Below are 16,278 nucleotides of genomic sequence, written 5' to 3'. Positions count from 1 at the left end.
AATCCGAATACAGAAATCGAACCCGGGTCTTCGGCGTGACGAGCGAACCCTTAAACCACTAGGCTACCCCACCACCCCTGAAGAACAACAATGTAACACTGCATTATATCTTGTATCCAGTAATTAAACTGTTCTGAAAACACGAAAATACACTCAGCCCTATAACCCGTTGAATAAATGTACATTGGCCTTGTATTGATTACCGGTAATATGTCTTTCTTTATGTCAGTCTGTATGTAAGTCTTTCAAAGATTTACAAGTTAATTGTCAATAGATCATAACATGCATGACAAGGACGTTTCCATATTTCAAGTGAGACTGCTTCCAGAGCTGCATTGGGGCTTAACGGTACGGGGGCGGTGGGGTAGCCTGGTGGTTAAGGCGTTCGCTCGCAACGCCGAAGACCCGGGTTCGATTCCCCACGTGGGTACAATGTGTTAAGCCCATTTCTGGTGTCCCCCGCCGTGATATTGCTGGAATATTGCTAAAAGCGGCGTAAAACCAAACTCACTCACTCACTCACTTAACGGTACGGTGACAACCTTACCGAAGACAGCCAATTACTAAACTTTGGAATACATATGCAAACTTTTAACAGAAAGGGCCACACAATTTACATACAAATACACAATCCCATAAAGATTCCATCATAATGTTGAAAATCCGGTACATTAACTAATACTGTAAATAACGCATTCCTAACCTATCGTTTGATATCTCTGATAGTTTTCTATGGTATGAGACCCGTGAAGATCCGGGATCGGGTGGTAGGGCTCGCTGACTTGGTTGACACTTGCCATCGTATCCCAATTACGTAGATATATGCTCATGCTTTTCATCACTGGATTGTCTGGTCCAGACGAGTTTATTTACAGACCGCCGCCACATAACTGGAATACTGCTAAGTGCGGCGTAAAAATCACTCACTCACTCTTTGTAACTCGAAAATTATTGTCATTACTCACTCACTCACTATGGTATGATGTTTGGGTGTTTGGGCAACTTGGAGTGAGTGAGTTTAGTTTTACGCCGCACTCAGCAATATTCCAGCTATATGGCGGCGGTCTGTAAATAATCGAGTCTGGACCAGAGAATCCAGTGATCAACAACATGAGCATTGATCTGCGCAATTGGGAACCGATGACATGTGTCAACCAAGTCAGCGAGCCTGACCACCCGATCCCGTTAGCCGCCTCTTACGACAAGCATGGGTTACTGAAGGTCAATATTCTAACCCGAATCTTCACGGGTATTGGGCAACTTGCATGACCATCTCGTTTTCTGTGATTGGTATCTCCAGTAGATTATACTTCCCTGCTCAGTAACATTTGAGTCTAAGTGACATTGGCCTTGTCTCACATCGTTTTTCGTCCTTGACATTTGATCTGATAATGCCAGCTGCAAACATGCCTCTCAACTGAACACAATGCCATGGAAAAATAGGATCGACAGGCTACCCCGGACAAAAAGACATCCTTCAGCGGCAGAAAGATATATTGAAGGACAAAGCCGCGAAGTTATAGATTACAACTTCTTTATTATCTATATGGCGGCGTTTTGGTATAGTCCCGTGTAAAGTTATCAAGTTTGTTTTTAAATGATCTATACCAAAACGTCGAGATATATATAAAGAAGTTGTAATCAATACAATTGCTACTTTATCATTACCCAACTTCTAAATATGTCTATCTTTTTACAGAAGGCATTAATGAATACAAAGGTGCTTAATATAAGGGCCTCGAAATGTATCCCAAAGCTAGCTGAATTCGACGTTCTGGTGATTTCGACGACTGCATTGCTCGCGCTATATCGGGGGAGTACGTGCGCGATCGGAGTGGACAAGCAGTTCCATCGGTAGGGCGGGTGCCCAGTCGCTGTCGTGAGAAGTTTTATTGACAATGTAAATCCGGAAAGCAGGCAAACGTCAATAGTACTTACCCAAGGTCGTTAATACCACTTAGTGACAGGCAATATTTAAATAGGAAGCCACTTGATCACAGTATTCCCTCACAGTGCGGAACGAAAAGTATGGATCATCGTCGAAAACCCATACAAAATACCCGGATGTGGAGAGGCAGCAGTTTCGCCGATACGATGTCATCAACGCTATTTTTGTAGGGAACACTTGACATATTTGCATGAAATAAATGAATATATCCTTTATAACTCAAGGTTAGTAAAATAAAAACTTTAAATGATATTAAGATAAAAAATACGTTTTTGTCTTACATCGTAGAATACCCCTGACGCCGGATACATCGTGACCTAGACGTTTGCGCCAGTCACCGATTATTATTGATGAGAGCTCCAGCTTAACATTTTTACAAGCCTTAGTGTAGCCTATCGTCTACGTTAGACCCTGTGCCCAAGAGAGTACATTCCAAAGTTAATCAAACTTAAATCCACGTGCCGGGGGCGGTGGGGTAGCCTAATGGTTAAAGGGTTGGCTCGTCACCCCGAAGACCCGGGTTCGAATCCCCACATAGGCACAATGTGTGAAGCCCATTTCTAGTGTCCCCCGCCGTGATGTTGCTGGAATATTTCTAAAAGCGGCGTAAAACCAAACTCAGTCAGTCAGTCAGTTAGTCCACGTGCCGGTGTAAGACGTTGGTGCTGTAAGTCATGTGAGACGTTGTGGCGTGCCATGTGAAACATGGAGATTTGGTGATGTGTGACGCGTAGATGTGTTGAAGTGAGATGTAGTCATGTGAGACGTGGTGGTGTGTCATGTGAAACGTTTTGACGTGGTGACATGCGACGTTGAGACGTGGTGATGTGAAACATGGAGATGTGTGATGTGAACGTGGTGACGTGGTGATGTGTGATGTGAACGTGGTGACGGGAAACATGATGATGTGAGACCTGGTGACGTGGTGATGAGAGACGTGGTTATTTGAGACATTGTGATGTGAGACGTGGTGATGTGAGATGTGATCATATGAGACGTGGTTACGTGTAATGTAAAACGTTTTGACGTATGTGGTGACGCGGTGCTGTGAGATGTGGTGATGTGTTACGTGATGGCGTGAGACGTGGTGACGAGAAACATTTTAATATGAGACGTGGTCACGTGAGATGTGGTGATGTTTTATGTGGTCATGAGCTACGTAGTGATGTGAGCCGTGGTGATTTGAGACAGACGTGGTGATGTGAGACGTGGTGGTGTGAGACGTGGTGATGTGAGACGTGGTGATGTGAGACGTGGTGATGTGAGACGTGGTGATGTGAGACGTGGTGATGTGAGACGTGGTGATGTGAGACGTGGTGGTGTGAGACGTGGTGATGTGAGACGTGGTGATGTGAGACGTGGTGATGTGAGACGTGGTGATGTGAGACGTGGTGATGCGAGACGTGGTGATGTGAGACGTGGTGAAACCGTCAATTCCATTTTTCGTCATCAAAAGAAACCTGCCTCAAATTGTCGCTGAGCATACAGAACCAAGGGAGACAACCGACAGGACAGTACATTGCATTTTCTAACATTCATGAGTATGGCCTCTGATCAAAACATACGAACACGTTTTGGCTCACAAAGGTACATAATTTCAAAGACCACCTGCGTGGCGTAGTGGTTAGAGCGTCCCAATTCCACCACCACCACATAATGTCAAGGTCGGCAAAAATGCAGTTACTGGGACTCCGCCTCCCATTCAGTATGTCGTCTGTAAAACCGATATTGGAGGAGTTACGGGTAGCCCAGCATTCTAAGGCGTTGCAAATACACCGTTCATTCATATTTGTTTAAACTCTGAACTCGCTTGTTGACCTTGACCTCTGCCCTGACACTCCTACTGAGGACACCGCATATATCTAGGGAGTGCATCGGGTCCACACTAGTCTGTTGAGACTAACGACTGTGCGTGTCAGATATGGCGTCCAACATGTTTTTGTACTGGGGGTCTGGGAGCATGCCCTGTTGGAAACCCATGTTGGTTCTGGAAGAAAAGGGATTCTCGGGCTACCCGAATAAGATGATTTCCTTCAGCGACAAGGGGCACAAGTCGGAGGAGGTCTTGAAACTCAACCCACGCGGGCAGGTAGGTGGTTTAATGTCATAGGGTTTTGATCTGGAGACATTGAGGACCATGTACCTCATAAAGGCCTTTGTCAGATTTGCTGTGTGACGGCGCGTTGAAATATGGCGTTTGTTTATTTCATTATGAGAAGGGCGTGGTGCCATAGAATTTCGTCTGTGTAACGTTGTAAATTTTTTCTGTATATTTTGGCCGTTCTTTACTCTAAGCGCACAAATCACTCCCTGTAAATGCAGACATGAGAAATCCATATTAGGTATTCATTTGATATGAATTTCAGCAACACTCCGTCAGATATTTCTAGTTCTTTCTTTCTTTTGCATGAAATTTGTTTCAGATGCCGACATTCAAAGATGACGACGTTGTTGTGAACGAGTCAAACGCCATCTGCTTCTATCTTGAGGTAATCAACAAACGCATCAACATGTAACAAGGCCTATCAAACGAACGTGCGTGTGTGTCTGCGTGCGTCTGTGACACGCCGATGCTGACATTCGTGACATAAACAATCTGAACAATTCGCTTCAGCTGACATCTCCTGTGAATGTGTGTGTGCGTGCATGCGTGCGTGAGTACGTGTGCGTGGTCGTGCGAGTACGAGTGCGTACGTGTTTGGATGTTGTATAAATGAAATCTCACTTGACCAATGAAGCATTTGGGTTACTCTTATCGTCTAATTACTTTAATGTTGTGCAAGAGCTTTATGTTAACAAACGCGTTGTTAGAGCGAGCCAAGACAGATAGCTGTTGAGTCAGACACAGTCAGTTATCAGTCCTTATCATTCCTGGGGAGAAACGTTCGACTAACTATTGATGCATGCTTTGCCACTTGTGTCATTCCGGTTTATATTTCAAATCACCGGGGTTGGTTTGTTTATTTTGGGGTAACGCCGCACTCAGCAATGTTCCATTTGTATGGCGGCGGTCTGAAGCCCGGCCCGTGACTCAGCAGGTCGTGGAGAAAATAAATTCCAACCCGGGTGTTTACGGGTCAACTGCACTTGCAATGAAATGGGTTAAGTCTTTTCGTTTTCAATCAAGCTTTATTCTGCTTCTCTTGTCACTCCGGGACAAATGTCCCAGTTGGTTAGGTGATAGTCCGGCTCTCAGTCCCTGAAACACACGATTTTCCCTACTGCCTAGCCTTCCTGCAATGATAAAGCCCTAAATGAAGCAAGTCTAGATTTCCTAAGGTTGAATCTCATAACTCACTGGGGCTCCTTTTCAGTTTAAATGGGTATATTTGTTACTTTTAAAATTATATATATTCAGGGACTAAGCGGTAGTCTAGTTAGGTGAGTGAGTAAGAAAAGCAAGATTTATGGATGTCAACTTCTTTATTGCGAATAACACGACGTTTCGGAGAGTGTATGCTTGCTCCTTCATCAGGTCAATGGTAGGGAGTATAAGGGAGAATATATATATACATTACTTACAAAGAAAACATGTTTAACAAGTTAACAATGATGAGGAAAGAATATGTAATAAAAACATGAGGGCAGTGATACATTGAGGAAGCTAATAATTGAGAAACAACATGGTAATAGATTGGTAGGATATAGTACAAACGTTGAGGAAGCCAGTGATACGCTTAAACAACATGGTGATAGATTGGTGGGATATAGTACAAACATTGAGGAAGCCAGTGATACGCTTAAACAACATGGTGATAGATTGGTGGGATATAGTACAAACATTGAGGAAGCCAGTGATACGCTTAAACAACATGGTAACTGATAGGGTAAAGAATAACATAGGGAAGCCAGTGATACTGTATAAACATGCAAGAGGTCAAATGTACACAAGCGACCGGGACACCTGCCTTCCTGACCATTTCATAATACCATCTCACTTAATGGTTACGGATTAAGAGGATACTTTGAGCATGAACGCAAAATAGCGAGAGAATGACCAGCTGGTCTCATACACAAAATGCCAGGCTAATAATGGTGAGTGAGTTTAGTTTTACGCCGCACTCAGCAATATTCCAGCTATATGGCGGTGGTCTGTAAATAATAGAGTCTGGACCAGACAATCCAGTGATCAACATCATTAGCATCGATCTGCGCAAATGGGAACCGATGACATGTGTCAACCAAGTCAGCTAATCCCGTTAGTCGCCTCTTACGACAAGCATGGGCTAATACTGGACCGATATTGACAAGGGTGTGTGTGTATTATACAAACGCATCAAACAAAGGGAATATATTTTAGCAAAGTATAAGTCTGTAGTGAATATTGTATGCCTTCGGCAGGAGGAGTGAATGCTCAGACTACTGTTCAGCTCCAAAACTGTGCGGCAATGTAATATAATCGAAAATATATATTTCTTTTGCAGAATAAATTTCCAGACAAAGGGACGAAACTCCTTCCTGACGATAAAGCCGAATTTGGCCGAATTGTGCAGAGATGTGCTGAGGTGAGAAAATCGGATATTTCGAAGTTCGATTTTCTTTGATGCAAACATAAAACACCATTCCAGACCTACTTGACACTACCCGTCTGTTACATTGTTCCTGCTGTGTATGTTTGTTCGTTCTTTTACGCCGCACTCAGCAATATTCCAGCTATATGGCAGTGGTCTGTAAATAGTCGAGTCTGGATCAGACAATAAATTATCAATAGCATGAACATCGATCTACGTAATTGGGATACAATGACACGTGTCAACCAGGTCAGCGAGCCTGACAACCCGATTCCGTTATTCGCCGCTCGCGACACACATGGGTTACTGAACACAGGCCTTCGTGTCTTTGCGAGGATTTAAGATTTTTTTAAAATATATATACATTTGAAATGACCCCGAATCGAAATGCTTCACAGTACAATTAGGTGAAGCATCGTTAGGTGAAGCATTCGAGTCGGGGGTCATCTCAAATAAAAACATTTTAATCATCAAACCTCGCAAAACACGAGGGCCTGTGTTACTGAAGACCAATTCTAACTCGGATCTCTACTGGTCGATTCTGTTGCGATCAGAGCCGGAACTAAGTCGGCTTATTGTGACTTCAAGTTATTATGCATGACTAGCTTATTGTGACTGGCTACTAGCCAGTCAAGACAGAAATGACTGCATACTAGCCAATTATAAATCACGACTGACCTTTTGCCACTGCATACCAGTCAATGTTAAATCGCTACTTGACTTTGACTGCATACTAGCCGATCCTGAATATTGTTTACCAGTTCCTAGTTGATTGTGACTATATACCCCAGTCGATTCTACATCACTAGTTTACCGTGAAGGAATACTAGCCGACTGAGTGAGTGAGTGAGTTTAGTTTTACGCCGCCTTTAGCAATATTCCATCAATATCACGGCGGGTGACAGCAGAAATGGGCTTCACACAGTGTACCCATGTGGGGAAGCGAACAAAGGTTTTGGCGTGACGAGCCAACGCTTTAACCACTAGGCTACCCCCACAGCCACGTGCAAGACGAACATATTCAAGAATTGAGTGATAAGCTCGGGACATTACTTAGAAGAAATAGTGAGTGAGTGAGTTTTACGCTGAATTTAGCAATATAATTTTCAAGCAATATCACTTTTTGGGACACCAGAAATGGGCTTCACGCATTGTACCCAGGTGGGGAATCGAACCTCGGTCTCCGGCGTGACTAGAGAACGCTCTAACCACTTGGCTCAACACCCCCAAGAAGGAATAGTGTAACCATGAAATTGTTTGCTGTTGACACTCAGTGATGCCACAGAGGCGAGTAAGACTTCATTCTTAATTCATTCTCTGTGGTTGAGGAGACAGACTACACAGTACACAGATGTTTACGGTTACATTGGATGGGAATCTGTTTGTTCTATGGCGAACGTGTGGTGTCCAACCATTTATCACCACATCCTTTGTCAGTGCACATTTGTCTGTTTTCCATAGGCCATAAAATCATTTTCACTTGGCACAACGAAACCATCGATCGAGTTAAGTTATGTCAGTGTACCTATATACTATAGCATTACGTTGACAACAAAAGATTTCACTATGAAGAAATTCCTCCATATAAATGCCCAATAAACATTTAGTGTTACATTTAACTTTCATTTGGTTATTCTGATTTCTGCAGACTGCCAACGTGTACGACAACTTCATCGTTAACATCGCTCGGTACAGATTTAGTACCCCGAAAGAGAAACTTGATGAGGTAAGTTATATCAGACATGTTGCCCTGTAACCATCCACAGTCCTGTGGTCCTAGTGAGTCATAATGTTGCTTACCCGGGGGTAGTGGCGAGAGGTTCAGCTTTCGAAAAACGTTTAAATATATACTTTTTTTGCTATTGAAAGATATTTAAGAAGAGTTAAGGTGAGATGAGGTGAAATTGGGTTTTACGTCTTGCTTGAGAATATTATATTTTGAGGTCGTTCTGTCCTACTCAATCAGTGACTGCGCCACCATCAGTGAAGGTCGTTCTGTCCCACTGAATCAGTGACTGCGCTACCATCAGTGAAGGTCGTTCTGTCCCACTGAATCAGTGACTGCGCTACCATCAGTGAAGGTCGTTCTGTCCCACTGAATCAGTGACTGCCACCATCAGTGAAGGTCGTTCTGTCCCACTGAATCAGTGACTGCGCTACCATCAGTGAAGGTCGTTCTGTCCCACTGAATCAGTGACTGCCACCATCAGTGAAGGTCGTTCTGTCCCACTGAATCAGTGACTGCGCTACCATCAGTGAAGGTCGTTCTGTCCCACTGAATCAGTGACTGCGCCACCATCAGTGAAGGTCGTTCTGTCCCACTGAATCAGTGACTGCGCTACCATCAGTGAAGGTCATTGCCACCATCTGTCCCACTGAATCAGTGACTGCGCTACCATCAGTGAAGGTCGTTCTGTCCCACTGAATCAGTGACTGCGCTACCATCAGTGAAGGTCGTTCTGTCCCACTGAATCAGTGACTGCCACCATCAGTGAAGGTCGTTCTGTCCCACTGAATCAGTGACTGCGCTACCATCAGTGAAGGTCGTTCTGTCCCACTGAATCAGTGACTGCCACCATCAGTGAAGGTCGTTCTGTCCCACTGAATCAGTGACTGCGCTACCATCAGTGAAGGTCGTTCTGTCCCACTGAATCAGTGACTGCGCTACCATCAGTGAAGGTCGTTCTGTCCCACTGAATCAGTGACTGCGGCACCATCAGTGAAGGTCGTTCTGTCCCACTGAATGAATGACTGCCACAATCGATGAAGGCCGTCATCTCCCCTTGAATCCGTGACCGCCACCATCGGTGAAGGCCACTGCTTCCCACCGCCTGACTGTTGATTTTGTGTATATATATTCTTCGTTGATATATTCATTTTGTATTTCAGGAGCTGTTAAAGACTAAGTACGAGGCTGCTCGAAAGGAGTTGAAATTATGGGAAGGCTACCTCGCGGCAGTAAGTACCGACCAATCGGGTGGACTAATTACCCATACCCAATACATTATCCTCCATCACTTCAGCTCTGTACGTAGTGTTTGATACCCCCATACCTGTTGTTTTGATTCCCCCATACCTGGTGTTTGATTCCCCATACCTGCTGTTTAATTCCCCCATACCTGGTGTATGATTCCCCGTACCTGTTGGTTGATTCCCCCATACCTGTTGTTTAATTACCCCATACCTGGTGTTTGATTCCCCCATACCTGCTGTTTGATTCTCCATACCTGGTGTTTGATTCCCCATACCTGGTGTTTGATTCCCCATACCTGTTGTTTGATTCCCCATACCTGCTGTTTAATTCCCCCATACCTGGTGTTTGATTCCCCCATACCTGTTGTTTGATTCCCCATACCTGCTGTTTAATTCCCCCATACCTGGTGTTTGATTCCCCCATACCTGGTGTTTGATTCCCCCATACCTGGTGTTTGATTCCCCCATACCTGGTGTTTGATTCCCCCATACCTGGTGTGTGATTCACCGTGGAGATCCGGGTTAGGATCGGTCTTCAGTTACCCATGTTTGTCGTATATTATAAGAGGCGACTACCGGGATCGGGTGGTCAGGCTCGCTGATTTGGTTGACAGTTGACACATATCATCGTATCCAATTTGCGTCGATCGATGCTCATGCTGTTGATCACTGCATTGTCTGGTCCAGACTCGATTATTTATAGACCGCCGCCATATAGCTGGAACATTGCCGAGTGCGGCGTGAAACCAAAACTTACTCACTCTCCTTGTCATGCGTAAGTGTCCGATGAAAACGGTGACGAAAATGTTCTTGCTATCATGCTAATAATGCCTTTCACACTACAGAGCGGAGGCTACGTCGTCGGCAGCAACTTCACCATGGCGGATGTCTTCTTCTTTCCGTATGTCGCTTTCGGGGTGAGACTCGGTCTTGATGTCTCAAAATATCCCGCTATTAGTGCCTACTACGACAAGGTCAAGGACAGACCATCCGTGAAAGCATCATGGCCGCCACACTGGGCTGAGAAGCCCGCTGACACTTCAATGTTTAGACCTATTTAGGAACTGTCGTTGAGAATGGCTACAAAAAGCTGCAGCTTCTCATATTATCCAACGCTGTTAAGTCAACAGCTTTAGTTTGGCTTCAAAGTCATATTGTCCATATATTTAGCGAAATGCTTGACAAGATCCATGTATGAATTGCTTTGGGTTTTTACGTTGCAATCAACTCTGATCTAAACTCACGGTAACAGACGAACGTTTTCTGATATGGTACATGGTTGGACTAGTGGAATCAAACGTAGAGTTTCATATTAGTTCATAATCACGATTCGCCCCAGCTATGAACCTTAATCGGGGCGTGCAATAACGTCTGCTATACCACGGTACGGGCGACACAAATATTGTTGAAATAAATATTAAATTCACTGGTCGAAGCGGATTTAGGTTTTGATCAAAGTTCACACTCACTTCATGCCGAACCAAAGAACGACATTCGTGGCAGCAACGATTTTTAATCGAAAACAATCATAAGCCTGAGATATTACTATCCACGTTTTTCGCTATACTTAGCATATTTTACATATAGTCTTGTACCTATTGTACCTTCATTGTTACAATAAACTATTACTTAACTTTCCCTTTATTTTTTTAAAGTTGCTTCCTGGCTGCAACTGTGACAACGATAGTGAATCAGAGACTTGAGGAATGAGTGAGTGATACAAAGTGATTTTGTAAAAGACATGGGCTTCTCACATTGGGGCTTCTCACATTGTCCGAATGTGGGAACTCGAAATCGGGTCTTCGGCGTGAAGAGCGAAGGTTTTCCCCAACAGCCCCACTTGAGCAGTGAAGTATATTTTAAAAAGATCGCAATCGTATGTGGTTTGGACTTCATTGACATTTGCATGTCATACCTCTTTTCTCTGAGTAATAAATTATTCTAAAAAAAATTTAACTGTTGATAAATTATTGTTCACCTCATCCGCAAGCTACAACAATTTCAAGGCGGTTTCAACATTGAAAGCGAGACTCTTGAAGAAACGCTACAGTTACCTCCCTTACACTGTGGTCTACTCACAACCCGTTGTGAGTTTTCTCTGTACAGAATTTGGTTCATTATTTTTTTTTATCTTGAGGGACATTGCGTGTCATCCTTGACCTTTGACTGACCCCTCGCACACCGACAACAGCGCTGTAACAGGTCTCTCTCCACACTGTAACGAGAAACTACACATCGACTGGGCGTTTCAAACATGTCGTCCAATATGTGTTTGTACTGGGGGTCTGGTAGCATTCCCTGTTGGAAACCCATGTTGGTTCTGGAAGAAAAGGGATTCTCGGGCGACCCAAATAAGAAGTTTTCCTTCAGCGACAAGGAGCACAAGTCGGTGGAGGTTCTCTGGGCTAAGATGGCGCCGCCATTCGCTGTTCAAAGTTGCGTCACTTGGGTTGGCAAGAAACGTGGGTTCGAATCTCGGTTTGGTCCGATTATGTTTCAAGGTTTATCAGCACCTATACCTGCGGGTTTACCAAAGTGGTCTGAGACAAAAGAGTTTCAATGGTCATTTAATTAACTTTCAGGACAAAAGGCGGGGGGTGCGCACCTCTGCATTACCCCTTCTGGATCCGCCTCTGATTTGTATGCATTTTGAATCTTAATAAAACGTACACTCTCTGTTTATAGTAACTTTATAACATGACTGTAGTATCTACACATTTTATAGATTGCCAACGTGAATCATATTTCACACACACGCCTTAACGTTACGGTGACATTCTTACCGGAGACAGCCAATTACCAATTACCAAACTATGGAATACATTTGCAAACTTCAACTAGAAAGAGCCACAAAAATTACATACAAATACACAATCCCAATAAGTTTCGATCATAATGTTGAAAATCCAGTACATTTTCCATGGCACTGACAATGTAAACAACGCAGCCCTAACCTATCGTTCCGTATCTCTGATAGTTTTCTATGGTATGGTATTTGGGCGTTACGGCAACTTCACCATTTCATTTTCTATCGTTATCTCCCGTAGATTATACCTCCCTGTTCAGTAATATTTCAGTCACAGTGACATTGGCCTTGTCTCACATTGCTTTTCGTCCTTGACATTTGAACTGATAATCCCAGCTGCAATCAGTGAACACACTGCCCTGGAAATACAGGCTACCCCGGACAGGCGCGTAGCAAGTCAATTTTGTCGTGTACGCCCGATAGGTTGCAAAGCTTTTTATTCCGATAGTATTGACGTCTTGCCCAACCATTTTAGCAACAATCATTTAAGCCGGTGCCTTTTTCATAATGGTAGCTACGCCCCTCCCCGATAAGAAGACTTCCTTCAGCGGCAGAAAAATATGTTGAAGGACAAAGCCCAATTGTATAGATTCACGTTTCGGTATAGACCCGTATACAGTTATCAAGTTAGTTTTAGCTTGCTAACGGTATAATGATTTATACCAATACGTCAAGATATACATATTAAAGAAGCTGTAATCAATACAATTGCTACTTTATCATTACCCAACTTCTAAATATGCCTATCAAACAAGCTTTATACAGAAGGTATTAATGAATACACAGATGCTTAGTATCAAGGGCCTCTAAATGTATCCCAAAGCGAGCTGAATTCGACGTTCTGGTGATTTCGACGACTGCATTTATCGCGCTATATCGGGGAGTACGTGCGCGAACGGAGTGCACAAAGCAGTTTCATCGGTAGGGCGGATGCCCAGTCGCTGTCGTGTGAAGTTTTATTGAAAAAGAAATCCGGAATTTAAGTTATATAAAAGCAATAGTATTTACCTGGATCGTTAATACCACTTCAGATGCAAAATCAATTGCCTATATAAAAAAAATAGCAAGCCAAATTTCAGTAAGATCAGTCGTCTGCTAGTGACAGGCAATATATAAATAGGAAGCCACGTGATCACAACATTCCCTCGCAGTTCGGAACGAAAAGTATCGTCGAAAACCCATACAAAATACCCGGATGTGGAGGGCGGCAACAGTTTCGCCGATACGATGTCATCAACGCTATTTTGTAGGGAACACTTGACATTTTGCATGAAATAAATGAATATATCCTTTATCACTCAAGGTTAGTCAAATAAAAACTTTAAATGATAATAAGATACAAAATACGTTTTGTCTTACATCATAGAAAACCCCTGACACCGGATACATCGTAACCCTAGACGATTGCGCCAGTCACCGATTATTATTGATGAGAACTCCAGCTTAACATTTTAACAAGTTAGGACCCTTTGCCCCAGAGTACATTCCAAAGTTAATCAAACTTAAATCCACGTGCCGGGGGCGGTGGGGTAGCCTAATGGTTAAAGCGTTGAGCTTGTCACGCCGAAGACCCGGGTTCGAATCCCACATAGGCACAATGTGTGAAGCCCATTTCTAGTGTCCCCCGCCGTGATGTTGCTGGAATATTGCTAAAAGCGGCGTAAAACCAAACTCAGTCAGTCAGTCAGTCCACGTGCCCATAGGCACAATGTGTGAAGCCCATTTCTAGTGTCCCCGCCGTGATGTTGCTGGAATTTTGCTTAAAAGCGGCGTAAAACCAAACTCAGTCAGTCAGTCAGACCACATGCCGGTGTAAGACGTTGGTGCTGTAAGTCATGTGAGACGTTGTGGCGTGTCATGTGAAACATGGAGATGTGGTGATGTGTGACGCGTAGATGTGGTGAAGTGTGATGTAGTCATGTGGAGACGTGGTGGTGTGTGATGTGAAACTTTTCGACGTGGTGACACGCGACGTTGAGACGTGGTGATGTGAAACATGGAGATGTGTGGATGTGAACCCGGTGACGTGGTGATGTGTGATGTGAACGTGGTGACGTATGAAACATGATGATGTGAGATGTGGTGATGAGAGACGTGGTTATTTGAGACATTGTGATGATGAGACAAGGTGATGTGAGACGTGGTGATGTGAGATGATCATATGAGACGTGGTTACGTGTAATGTAAAACGTTTTGACGTATGTGGTGACGCGGTGCTGTGTGAGATGTGGTGATGTGGAGACGTGGTGATGTGTTGATGGCGTGAGACGTGGTGACGAGATACATCTTAATATGAGACGTGGTCACGTGACATGTGATGTTTTATGTGGTCGTAGTGATGTGAGACGTGGCAGATGTGAGACGTGGTGATGAGAGACGTGGGTGATGTGAGACGTGGTGATGTGAGACATGGTGATGTGGAGACGTGGTGATGTGGAGACGTGGATGATGAGACGTGGACGACGACGACGACGACGGACGACGATGACGACGACGACGACGACGATGACGACGACGACGACGACGACGACGGACGACGACGACGACGACGACGACGACGACGACGACGACGACGACGACGGACGACGACGACGACGGACGACGACGACGACGACGACGACGACGACGACGACACGACGACGACGACGACGACGACGACGACGACGACGACGACGACGACGACGACGACGACGACGACGACGACGACGGACGACGACGACGACGACGGACGGGACGACGACGGACGACCCGACGACGACGACGACGACGACGACGACGACGACGGACGACGACGACGACGACGACGACGACGACGGACGACGACGAGACGACGACGGACGACGACGACGACGACGACGACGAGGACGACGATGGACGACGACGACGACGACGACGACGGACGACGACGACGGATGACGACGACGACGATGACGACGACGACGACGACGACGACGGAACGACGACGGATGGCCAGAAGGACACGACGACGACGACGACGACGACGACAGACGGAGGATGGATGGATGGATGGACACACACACAGGATGACAACTGAAACATGGATGGATGGAAGGACAACAGATGGATGGACAAGGACAGGAAGGATGGAAGGATGGATGGATGGATGGACAGTGGATGGATGGACATGGATGGATGGATGGATGACGGATGGATGGATGGAAGATGGAGACATGGATGGAAAGACGTGGACGGAATGAGATGGATGGATGGAATAGATGGATGGACCAAGGATGGATGGATGGAACCACAACGGAAGCAGTGGTGGAGACAACTGGATGGACAATAGCCAAGACAAATATATGGACATCTGACTGGAACACGACACAGCCGGAGCCACAGTGGACACAGGACTGCCTGGTGGGAAGGAACCCGACCCACACACGAATATAATGGAAATAAGGAAGGAAGGACCGGAGATCCAGCCAAACGGACAGGCCCATGACCACACATTTATTGGCCGGAAAAGAACACGGAATGGATATGGAGGAACAGGGACGGAGTGGACACACTGATAGCCGGAAGGAATGGATATCTGAAAAGATGGTGGACAAGAAAGGAATGGGATTCAAGACCATTTTATCTTGGGACCAACACACATAAATAATGGACAAGGAATCGTGGTATGGACAAAGGATAAATGGATATCTGGATATAAATAACGGAATGAAGGACATCTTGAAGGAAGGATGTGGAGTACGTGGGGAATAATGGAGGTGGAAATGGATAAAGGGAGAATGGAACTTAATGGACCAATGAAGGAAAGGATGGACAATGGACAAATGGAAGAATAAACTTGACATTCAGGTGAAAGAAAGGAAACATAGATAGCTGGCCGGACAGTTAAAGAATGGACAGACCTGGAGGAATGGCCTGACTAATCCATTGATGTGGATGGAAAGATTTAGGTTATAATGGAACACTGGTGGAGCCTGAAAGGAATGAAATGGATGAAGGAACAGGCCCGGCCTGGAGCACCGAACTGGATAAATGGTGGAATGGAATAAATGGAATTGAACACC

The 16,278-nt window shown here is 44.9% G+C and overlaps 1 protein-coding gene across 1 annotated transcript; it reads left to right on the top strand.

The window, feature by feature from the left end:
* Positions 1-3,781: 3,781 nt before the first annotated feature.
* LOC124271696 (glutathione S-transferase A-like) lies at positions 3,782-11,071 on the top strand. The gene is made up of 6 exons (XM_046706855.1): positions 3,782-4,037; positions 4,372-4,437; positions 6,373-6,453; positions 8,108-8,185; positions 9,349-9,417; positions 10,278-11,071. Exons 1-6 carry the CDS (start codon positions 3,870-3,872, stop codon positions 10,491-10,493), a joined length of 678 nt encoding a protein of 225 aa, XP_046562811.1. The 5' UTR covers positions 3,782-3,869; the 3' UTR covers positions 10,494-11,071.
* The last annotated feature ends 5,207 nt before the right edge of the window (positions 11,072-16,278 follow it).

This window comes from Haliotis rubra, unplaced genomic scaffold (genome assembly GCF_003918875.1).
Source record: "Haliotis rubra isolate DU_JTF1 unplaced genomic scaffold, ASM391887v1 Scf1623, whole genome shotgun sequence".
Lineage (NCBI taxonomy): Eukaryota > Metazoa > Mollusca > Gastropoda > Lepetellida > Haliotidae > Haliotis > Haliotis rubra.
Note: the sequence above shows the minus strand (reverse complement) of the source record. Positions and strands in the feature narration are given on the sequence as shown.